General features: G+C 35.0%; 1 protein-coding gene across 1 annotated transcript; it reads right to left on the reverse strand.

Moving 5' to 3' along the window:
• Nucleotides 1-7,445: 7,445 nt before the first annotated feature.
• Nucleotides 7,446-10,838, reverse strand: LOC145326810 (uncharacterized). The gene is made up of 2 exons (XM_080170238.1): nucleotides 9,053-10,838; nucleotides 7,446-8,848 (listed from the first exon to the last, which is right to left on the reverse strand). Exons 1-2 carry the CDS (start codon nucleotides 10,836-10,838, stop codon nucleotides 7,446-7,448), a joined length of 3,189 nt encoding a protein of 1,062 aa, XP_080026364.1.
• Nucleotides 10,839-11,044: the final 206 nt, after the last annotated feature.

Consider the following 11,044-nt stretch of genomic DNA (forward strand, 5'->3'; position numbering starts at 1 on the left):
TTGTTATCCTTGTTTATTAATTAATCTGTAAATGCATCAAATGTAATTTTTTGTTGTATTTGGCTGAGACCAGAATTTTTACACCATAATAAATATAAAACCTAGAGAGCTAATCTAAGTAAGGAATGGTTACAATTTTAAATGTCCCGATAGATTTTGTAAATTTTAAAAGAGTGGACCCTTCAAACCCTTATTTAACTTGTTCAAAATAAAAGTGCATTTCTTTTCCTTTAAGTGGTTCTGTTTTAGTTAGGGGAAAAATACCTTTTATAATTTGAAGAATCCAACGTGAACGAGAGCTTTTTAAAATGTTTTAAATTTATTTAAATACTAGTTCCCTATCCTTGCAAACTCGGCGGGGTTCTCCATAACTTTACCCTACCTAACCTAACCCTAAAAATAATATAATTATATTAGACTAGCGTCCTGGTAGTTATTGATTCAACAGAAGAACCAATTCTTCAAATCATTAAGTATGTTTCAAGTCAATTTTGTTAATCTTTATCTAATTTAGATTGTCTTTTAACAGAACTATATATTAATATATTTGAAAAATCCGTTGGAAAAGTTATTTAATAGTTTGTAGCCAATTTGTAGGACTGTACAATATTTTTTTTTTAAAGATATAAGTTTACCTCAAAATTCATAAAATATGTTGTTGAGATAAAGCTAAAACTAAAAAAAAAACAAGTAAAAATGTATTCTAAAATAGTTTGTTGTGTGTCTTGCATTGTAGAGTTGTAGTAGAAACAAAGTTTTTAGGGAAGCTTTCTATAATCCTGAGCATTTATAGGCTTTGCAGTGGGTTTGAATCCCCCTCTTAACCAATATATAAAAAAAGATATTTTCTGCCCCTACACTACTGAATCATTTGTTAATCCTCATCATCCTCATTTTAAAAGTCCTTCTAAACAGAGTAATAAATCCAAGTTAATTATCCAATAAAGCCCATTGTTCTTGTAGAAATTTTATTGTAAAATGAAAACATGCTGCCCTTCTGTACATATTTCTGATTCTACACCCAACAAGATATAAATTAATATTAAATTTAAAACAGGATGTGTCTCAGCTCAAATACAGCACACTGTGTTTTATTCTGGAATCGAATATTAAATTTAAAATCTACAGTCCTTTTGCTTAGAGCTCTGGATCCATGTTGGTTGTCAAATTAAGCACGCTTTGCATGCAGATATTCAAATATGAATTGCCCATTGTTGCTATACACAAACAGGGATTAGTTTTAAAAATAATTTCAAGATGTGGAAAAAGGAAACGAAAAAGATGTACAAACGCTTACCAAACTGCTGCTATGTCAGGCGCAACTAGTTAGAACTTCCAAATAAGGGTAATAAATTACAGAGATGACTCTTTTGCAATATTTTGGATGTTGTGTTATAGTATAAATACTTCAAAAAGGTTTGGATCTAAGTTGTGAAGAATAATATCTAAGGTATTAATATGATCTTTAGCTCTAAGACAGCATGTCGACAATTTGTCACTTTTGACCACTTTTGTTTTATCCAATAGGGTCGTCATACTCATAAGCAATTATTTTGTAGTATCATAGTACTTGTCAAATTATATAATAGGCTAGAAATCAGAAACAGAAGAATTGATAAATAATCTAAAAATATAAAAAAAAATCACTATTTTATCTTTCTAGAAAGTATTTGTCTACTCTATTTAGAAAGAAAGTGTATTGTAGGTGATCTATTGAAATACATTTTCTTATTGTCCACTTCAGAATATATGTACATTGTACAATATTAATGCTTTAATTATTATTATGAAGAAAACTAATAAAATCCATAATACACCAATTTTTTAAAAATGATGTACAATCTAACACAAATTGGCTTTTCTTTGAACGAAAATATCTTTAAATAAATTTGAATTTCAGCAATTTTACATATGTCTTTATCTGTGACAAGAAATCTATTGAAATCATGTGTTCGTCAATGAATTAGGTATTATCTAATAAATTTAATGTATTTGCTATCTCTCTATCTATCATTGGCAAGTTTACTATCTATCTATATCATATATTCATACTAGCGACTACGGCCCTAGCATCTAGAGTCTAGAGACTTTGTATTTGAAAGTGTGGAAAATAGCCTAATACCACCCAAAGACTTAAATCGAAAAATAAAAATACCTAAAACCACCCCGGGACCTATGTGAAGATTCTCTTAAATTGAGAACCCAATCGGTTCAGTGGTTAGTTAGATCCTTCGCTAAAGACAAAAAAAGGCTTACTACTCTATATATTTGGATATTCATCGACGAATTAGGTATTATCTAATAATTTAATGTATTTGCTATCTAGGGGGGATTTAAATTTCAATTATAATCTTAGAAATGATGATAATCTAACTATAACCAGCTTTTCGCATTTCTCTAGTTGAAAGACTATCTATTTATACTTTATAATAATGTATTCGTCAATGATTTAGGTATTATCTAATAATATAATGTATCTACTATCTATCTATTTTTGGTAAGTTTACTATCTATCTATAAATTATAATCATATCTTTGTCAACGAATTAGGTATTATCTAATAATTTAATGTATTTTACTATTTATCAGGGAGGAAGGGGACATTAAGTTGTAAATTACATTGGTATCTAAGTTTTAAAACATGTTATCTGTTAGTTAAAAAAGTTTTCATGAATCCATCTTTCTCAACCTATCAATCTATCTTTTTTGCATCTGCTTATTGATTCTATCCTCATATAAAAGTAACAGGATCTGTGTCTGTCTCAAATCAAATTCAAATATTTATTGGGACAAAACAAAATATACATTTAATATCAAAATTTATAAATGATAATTGCATTGCATTAAAATTTATTAATAAACTATTTTAGTAAATAATGAATGCTATAGGTTTAATACAATATAATTCAAGCATCCAAGTACTGAAAAACGCCTGGGGGCGGTGTCTGTACCGAAGGATCACCATGGGCGTTTCCACTAGTGTTACATAATTAATCAAATCCAGCCTTTTTTTTGCTTGTTGTTGCTTACTGTTCGGTCAAATAGACAGAGATTTATACAATTCAATTATAGAGTAGCTGCGCTACTAATAAATAACTCCATCTGCTATGTCCTGTTTGATGGGAAAATTTTACTTTATCAGATAGTAAGATTTTATTTTTGATAGTTAGGTATCATGATATCATACAAGGTATTTGTGTGTATGTGTGTTGTATATTAGATTAAACTTAGAGTTCAGTTTTTGAAAGCGTGGTGTTTCTGTATTTAGATTGTACCTGTTAGAATTCGCCACTCGAGTCCAAGTCTTAAAGGATGATTCCTGTAACAATAAGGTGTCATTTAGAAGCTTAGCAACTCTATAATCATTAAAAAAGGCTTTAAATTAATTTAAATAAATATCAATTTTTAGTTATTTGAATATTATATTTTAATGCTAACAACTTGGAAATTTAAGTGAAGATTCTATTCATGATGTTTTTAATCACTCTATTTATACTGATTAGTCTATAACTACAATTTTTATCTACAAATCTATGTATGAATGTTTGTTATGTATATGTGGTAGTATTTCTCAGGAAGGGTAAGGACAATTATAAATAAATTTACTCTAATTTATTACCCAATTATTTTCAAGCTAATAGGTTATATCTTGCAGTATTTCCCTGGGAAGGGTAGAATTAATTTATTGACCATTGTCATATACCCGTATTCCTTGATATTTGTATCAGATTCAACTAATTTGTTCCCTCTAATAAACACAAACTAACAAATCTGATAACAATACATCTTGTCAAAATTGTCAAAATTTCTAATTTTCTATTTTGTAAGAAAACAAACAATTGAATAAGAAAATTATATTCTATGCTGTAAAGGTTTATAAAGTTGTCTTGATAAGTGACCGATAATATCTCATTAATTGCTAGACATGTACAGAATAATTTTCAGAATAGATTAGTATTATTCCTGAACATTTTAGATCTATTTGTGGGATATATGCGGGAAGGAATACGCCAACCCTAAATCATAAAATATCGCCCTTGGGTAAAAATGTACTCCTCCTAATTTTTTAAAGCAAAGCTATTTATATAATTATGGTCTGTCCGTACGTCTGGAACGGATAACTTTTTTCGTTAATTTAGGCATGTTAGAATTGTCCTATCGATTTCAAACTTTGCATGGTGATTCCTTTAGTAGTTAGGTACGATTTAGAAACTCGATAATCATTTCCAGAATGATTTTTGGTATATTGATTCCTGGGACAACAAAGTATAATTTTATAAGCGAAGCAACTGCATGTAATATAAATTATAAATTTTTATAAAATTGTAATCTTATTAAATGTAGATTCGAAAGTATATATTCATTCATTCAACTCTATAATCAAGTGCTAAAAATGCAAGTATGTCCATATCCTGTTTCAACAAATTTACTTACAATTTTGCTTCGACTCCTATATATTCTGTTTATTCAGTTCTGACACTATACAAGTGTTAATGTCTGTTTGTCCTACCGTTTCAGTGCTTTGCTTTTATGGATGTTGTCATCCTTGTTTCCATTGAAGATTATTATGGAGGGCACCAACAAACCACGCCTAAGAGCTACGCCCCTAGAAAACACGAAAGAGTAGATAATTCATTGATCTAATAACAGGCACAACTCTTTTCCAAACATAATTAAAACTTTGAGACAAACATCAAATGAACAAAGGCTTGTTTGTCTGTAATTGTCAGTCTGGAGAAAAGATACTTTTTTTGATTGCATTTTTTTGTGCTAAAAATGGTATCCAATAAAATTTTTTTATAAGATTGAAATTTTAAATCTTACTTTATCTTTGTTTTTTGGGGTTATATAAGTGTTTCGGTACAACGGCATTTGGCTGGCCGTTTACCAGATCTTTGCGTACAGACGTACGAAACCTGCTACTTCCCACAAGAGACAAAACCAGCATAGTTACTAATACAATTTATTGTATGAAAACGGTCATGCTGAAATAGAAAATAACAAAATTAATAATCAAATATTAAAATGTTAAATACATGATAAAATAAATCTTGTAAAAGAGAATAATCTTTTCTTATTTGGAACAATCGTCTTTTTAAATAAAGTAAATATTCATTATGAGAGGTTGCGTGCATTCGAAATTATATTTTAAAATATATAAAATACTAGGGTTACTTTTTGTGCTTAAAATTAATCAAAAATTAAATACGAGTTTGAAATTCATAAACAAAATCATTATAGACTACGATTAAAATATTCTGATACAAAAATAAATTAATTACTTGGTCTAGTTTAAGTAAAAATGAAAGATTAGTTTGCCGTCTTTTAAAATTCATTCCATTCCATTAAAAATGCTTAAAGAAAGAATTCTTACCGAAGTTTTTGTTCCTGTAAAGCCGGGAAGCAATCAAAGGTATTTTTCAGTACGGACAACACCACAATTCTGATTATACATGGTTTTTCATCACGCATATAATCCGCACATTTTGAAAGAAAGATCAAAGATGGCTACGCTCGCTTTGTTTATGGTCCATGCGCAAGCATTGTTTTGAATGCCGCGTTCAATTATGAACATTTGAATTTCACCGCTTTCCAAACTGACATTAATGATAAGGAAAACAAAAGGATAAAGGTTCGAGTTCACAAACGCATCACACTATTATACTTCCGATACACACCCGCCTGAAAGTTGGGAATCGAACACCACACTATTCAACTTTTCAACTTTGTGTGCAGACAATGTCCACAAAAGTCACAATTCAAAACCACATAAATTACAAGAGTTTTAAATTTTGGCCCTTTGGCCTCAAGTTTGTTAGTAGTAATATTCACGAATACTCGCACTAACACAAAATGACACAATTCCACAAAAATGTAGGAATAAAGGAATAGGAAATAAAACATTCTTCATTGAAAGCTTACACATTCACTACTCACTCATAACACTTATTCTCATGGCCTCACAATTTTTCGAAATGAACAAATGGTTATTTGAATTTGTTAGACCATGTAATGCAATACATAATAATAATTTAAATAAGTACCCAAACTTTAATTAGGTACCTAATCAATAATAATGATAATAATAATATTCTTAATATTAAATAAACTTAATGCTAAACATATTCTGCATTAATCATCAAATAATTCATTCATACTTTTTTAATAAAAGAAGAATAATTACTTTAAAACTTCTTTTCAAACAAATATTTTTTGTTAAAGAAAAGTGAAAATGCATACGTAAATCTTTCTTTGATCAAATCTTTATGTAAAAGATAGATAAGAAACAATCCTTAAATCTAGATAAACAGAATAATCAAATAAAGTAAAATTATCCTTAATCTAAACATATCATCAAAATAAAATATCCTTATATCTAAGAACATATAAAAGAACTGTATTAATTCATCAATAAAACATCAAAATGAAAGTAAAATTGCATTTTTGCATATGCGAATTTTAAATTAAGCTCAAAATAAAAGAAAAGTCTCAAAAAGTGTTTATTTGGCAATTTCTCTTTGGCTGAATAGATAATAAGCTTTTCCGTGTACTTATTTATACAGTCTTCTTAAAATTAAGAGCAATTGGGGCCTCAGTTTAACCTGAACCTCGAAAGCTAGCAGATCAAACCGACGCACTACAATTATAATAATGCCACGTGCGACGAGTCCTGTTAATGGTTATGTTTTGTTTCTTTTTTGTGTAACCGTGAACAGGATTCCTGGCGCGGGGCTCAATTCACGAACATTTCTGAAAATAATAGAATGAAAAATGTTCCCAAGTTAAAGTTTTCAAATAAAGAAGGAATCAAAGAAACTACGAAAGAATCTTTTTAAATCATCAGATATTTTTTAAGCTTTAGTTTCCATGCGATCTAGGTTGTTCGGCCGAGGAAACAGAGCTGGGACACCCTGGATCGCATGACTATTGGGCTTTATCCTTCGAATTGATCAAACGAATCAAAGTGCATCTGCTATGTTCATAAAATTACTGCTTTTTTGTTTTTAGGTAATCTTCGGAACGAAATAAATATAATAATCTTAATATATAGTTAATATTAAATTATTTTGTAATGCATGTAATATAAAAAGATATTTTTAAAATGATCAAATGTGTTTCATTTATATTCTTATCTGTATATATCATATTTCACGTCTGTTAAACAAGAAACGACAATAATGCTTCGCATCAAAAATTAAAAAAAATACATACCTAAGATTTTTTACGCGAAAAAATCCCAGGTCCCGATCAAATAAATCCGTAAAGAAAACTTATGTATTCGAATAGAAAACTTTAGTTTTATGCGTTGGAAATAAATTCTGAGCTCATTTATAATTTTAAACGAATTTGTAAGGAAATTTGCGTCAATTATAAATTAAAAAAAATATGCAATTTGTTGAAAGTTTAAAAAAAATACGCGATAAGAACGATACTAATAAAAATACTTAATCGTCTTGGGAATCATCTTGGGGTAGGTTTACTTTCAACAATCGTCTTGAAGAAATCTCGTTATCCGTGGCTTCAACATCATCGGACAATTTGAAACGGGCTACAACTGTACGGCCACCGCCTCGTACGTCTTGAACTCTGCCGAGGCGAAACTTCTTAACCAAGTTGGTGCACCCGTCGACAAGAACAACATCTCCAACGCTCAGCGGAACTTGATTGCGCCTCCACTTTACCGTGCGCAATAGCTCAGGCAGCAGCTGCTGCTTGTATACTTCATGGAACTGTCTAGTCAGCTCCTCCAGATGGCTTAAACGGCGTGTAATACGATCTCTGCAACCGGTCTCGAACGAGCAAATCCCGTCGTTAGCTCTGCCACCCAACAAATCAGCAGGAGAAATGATTCTCCATGTATTAACATCATTCCCTTGTGTAGCATTGCTCAAGGGTTTAGAGTTTAAAACTCTAGCAGTTTCAGCAGTCAGCAGCAACAACTCGTTGTGATTGACAACAGCTCCACACAACTTCTTATTGAGGACACGCTTGACCATGGCGACCTGGCGCTCAACACTTCCTACATACGAATGAGCGCCAGTCGGTACAAGGTGCCACTCAAAACTCACATCAGATTTCTTCATAACTTCATCAAGTATTCTTTTCGAGCCAAGAAAGTTGGTGCCGCGATCAGTAGTCACGACTCTGGGCATGTTATAGAATGCTTGAAGCTTTCTGAGGCCAATAATGACAGCCTCAGTACTGTAATCCAACAGAACATCAATAAACACTGCTTGTGTAAAACGACAACAAACAATTAGCAACCAAACCTTGTACTTGGCTGGACTCTTTCTGGTGCGGACCCCAGGCCTTGTAACTTCCATCGGGCCAGCAAGGTCCAGATGGACATGAAAGAAGGGAACTGAAGATTGTAACCTGTCAGGCAGGACCTCTGCCATAGTTGGGGCTGAACGACGTGCATACTCTAAACAACAACTGGAACATGACTTGACAACCTTCATAGCTTCCTGGCGGCCACGTGATATCCAAGCATACCTGCGACTCTGTACCAAAGTCTTTCTATGACCGGCATGGCCAAGTTCATCGTGGGCCTGCTGTAGGAACAGTCTGGCCAAGTTGTTGTGACGATCAATCAAAATAAGGCCAGGGGAATCCTTGAACAGCTTTCTCTTCCCCTCGGCTGCTGCCTCCAAGGCCTCATCTCCACGGGAACGCATCTTGAGGACTCTGAATTTACGAACAGGATAATAGCCATTATTACCAACGATAGGCCAGTACACCTCAGTCTCGTGATAATAAGGTTGAAGACTATCATATCTACCTTCAGCCTCCATAACCATCTCCTTCTCCTGGTTGTATGATGCCAGGAATAAATCACACACCACATCTAGGTAGGTAATTGAAAAAGTGTGATTGCTATAAAACTTGGAATCAACTAGCGGCTCTTGTCCAGCTGGAACTGAAACTCCCGTCGGCTCTTGTCCAGCTGGAACCGCAACATTCATCGGCTCTTGCCTGGCCGGAACTCGTTTCTTAACAAGCAACAACTTAAAACAGTTGGCAGCTCTGATCACCGCCTGCATAGTTTTACGTGCCTGCCTGTAGGTACGTCGTGCTAAAGTTCTCCAGAAATCAGTATCAACTACCTGGACGGCCATACATTTCAATCGGACCATACGCTGATTCATCTCAGCCTCTGGGATGGGGTGGTTTACTTCACCCGCCGTCTTTACAGGCCACTGGTCCTGCTCCAGGCGCAGCCATTCAGGCCCATCCTGATACCTGGATCCTGGTGAAACATCTTGAATGGTACAGGCACCTCTGGTGGCAAGATCTGCAATGTTCTGGTCAGTAGGAAGCCAGCGCCAATCCTCTGGGCTGGTCAGCTGTTGGATCTCACTCACACGATGACTGTTAAATATGTTTAACATCACTGATTCAGACACAATTTGCGATATAGCGCAAGTGCTGTCGCTAAAAAACATCTTGCCTGCTACTGCAAAGGGCAGGGCTCGGACAATTGCATCCGCCAATCTTGCCATTAATAGACATGACAATAACTCAAGTCTTGGAATAGACTCAATCTTAACAGGAGCCACACGACTCTTGCCACTACATAAAATCACTTCGAAGCCTCTGGCCGTTGGCCAACGTAGGTAAATGATGGCTGCGTAGGCTGAACTTGAAGCATCAGAAAATCCAATGATGGTTGGGAGCCCCAGTGGCTCATCAGGAACTAAAGAACGTTGAAATGGCACTTCTGCAAGCTTAGCCCTGTCGGCCAAACTGTCAACAAAATCATCTCTCAGCTTGGCAGGCACATGCTCGTCCCATGATACGCCACTAATGCAAACCTCCCGAAGTATAAGCTTGGACTTCAGGAGTAGTGGGCACAGGAGGCCAAGGGGGTCATATAATTGCTGTACAACCCGCCAAATCTCTCTCTTCGTTACACATTCTGGCATGGCTCTCCATAAATCTAACAGATCAAGGTCCTCCAGCAATTTTCGGCCCTTTATCTTGGCGCCATGATTCACCCGAGCAGGTAAAGTAAGAACATCTTCTCTGGGGGCCCATTGTATGCCCAGTACCTTAACAGGATCAACATCATCTCCAGAATAAATAACTGATTTAAAGCTGAAGTTGCCAGGTTCAATCATTTCCTTCAGCTCTTCGATCATTTTGACAGCTTCTGGCTTGCTATTATGACCGCCGGTATGGTCATCAATGTAGGTACACTGCTCCAGCTTGATAGCTGGAGCATCCTGATGCAGTACAAACTTGGAACTGGTAGGTTGTTGCTCACTTCTCCACAGGTCCTGCTTCGCAACTACCTCTGCTCCCTTGACGTATTCAGATCCATAAACTTCATGAACATCTTGGCGGCTGCGCCCTCCAAAAATCTGTGCTGTCAATCTCAGGGCTGTGACGGCGAAATCGCCTGCCAATTTCTCCCCAAAGTTAACTTTTTTGGTCAAGTAAACTTCGGGGTTGGCATGTTCATCCTCTGCAAACCACACTCTCTTCAGCTGCGAATCTTCATACGTGGCCGCCAAAGAATTGTAAAATTTACAGACATCACACACGCAGGCACACTTGTAACTTCTGAACCGAATAAGATTGTGAAACAAAGTGTAGGTAGGTGGTGGGCCGTCCATCATAATATGGTTTAAACTTGTGCCATTGCAGGTCAAGCTAGAATTTGCGCAGATTCTCAAGGGGGTAGAAATACTATCCTTGAAGGCCGTCACTAATGAATTAAAGTATATTGGCCCTTCATATGCTAAGTCTTGTGGCGTGGCTTTGACGTACACCCCACGGGACACCGCCTCCTTGAACACCTTCACGAACACGTCATAATCACCATTTTTTAACATGCGCCGGCGATCACGAAGCGCTATATTATACGCCTGCCGCGAATTGTTCGGCAGCGTATGTGTTGGCAGCCGATATGGATAAGCTGCCGTCCACTCTTTCTTCACAAGATCCAATGTTAAACCTTCTTTTATCAGATCCTGTTTTCGCTGATCAACGGCTGACTTGCCTGACGCAATGCCTGCAGCCCGTGCATCCACTGCACAGC

This window comes from Acartia tonsa, chromosome 1 (assembly GCF_053477335.1).
Source record: "Acartia tonsa isolate MP-2025a chromosome 1, ASM5347733v1, whole genome shotgun sequence".
Classification (NCBI taxonomy): Eukaryota; Metazoa; Arthropoda; class Copepoda; order Calanoida; family Acartiidae; genus Acartia; species Acartia tonsa.

Excerpts from the sequence above, each read along its gene's own strand:
- LOC145326810 (XM_080170238.1), bottom strand. The coding sequence starts at position 10,838 with ATGTTAAAAAATGGTGATTATGACGTGTTCGTGAAGGTGTTCAAGGAG. Across the intron at positions 8,849-9,052 it reads ACGTACCTACAGGCAGGCAC|ATGTGGTGTGTGATTTATTC; the intron begins GTAAAACTATGC and ends TTACCTACCTAG.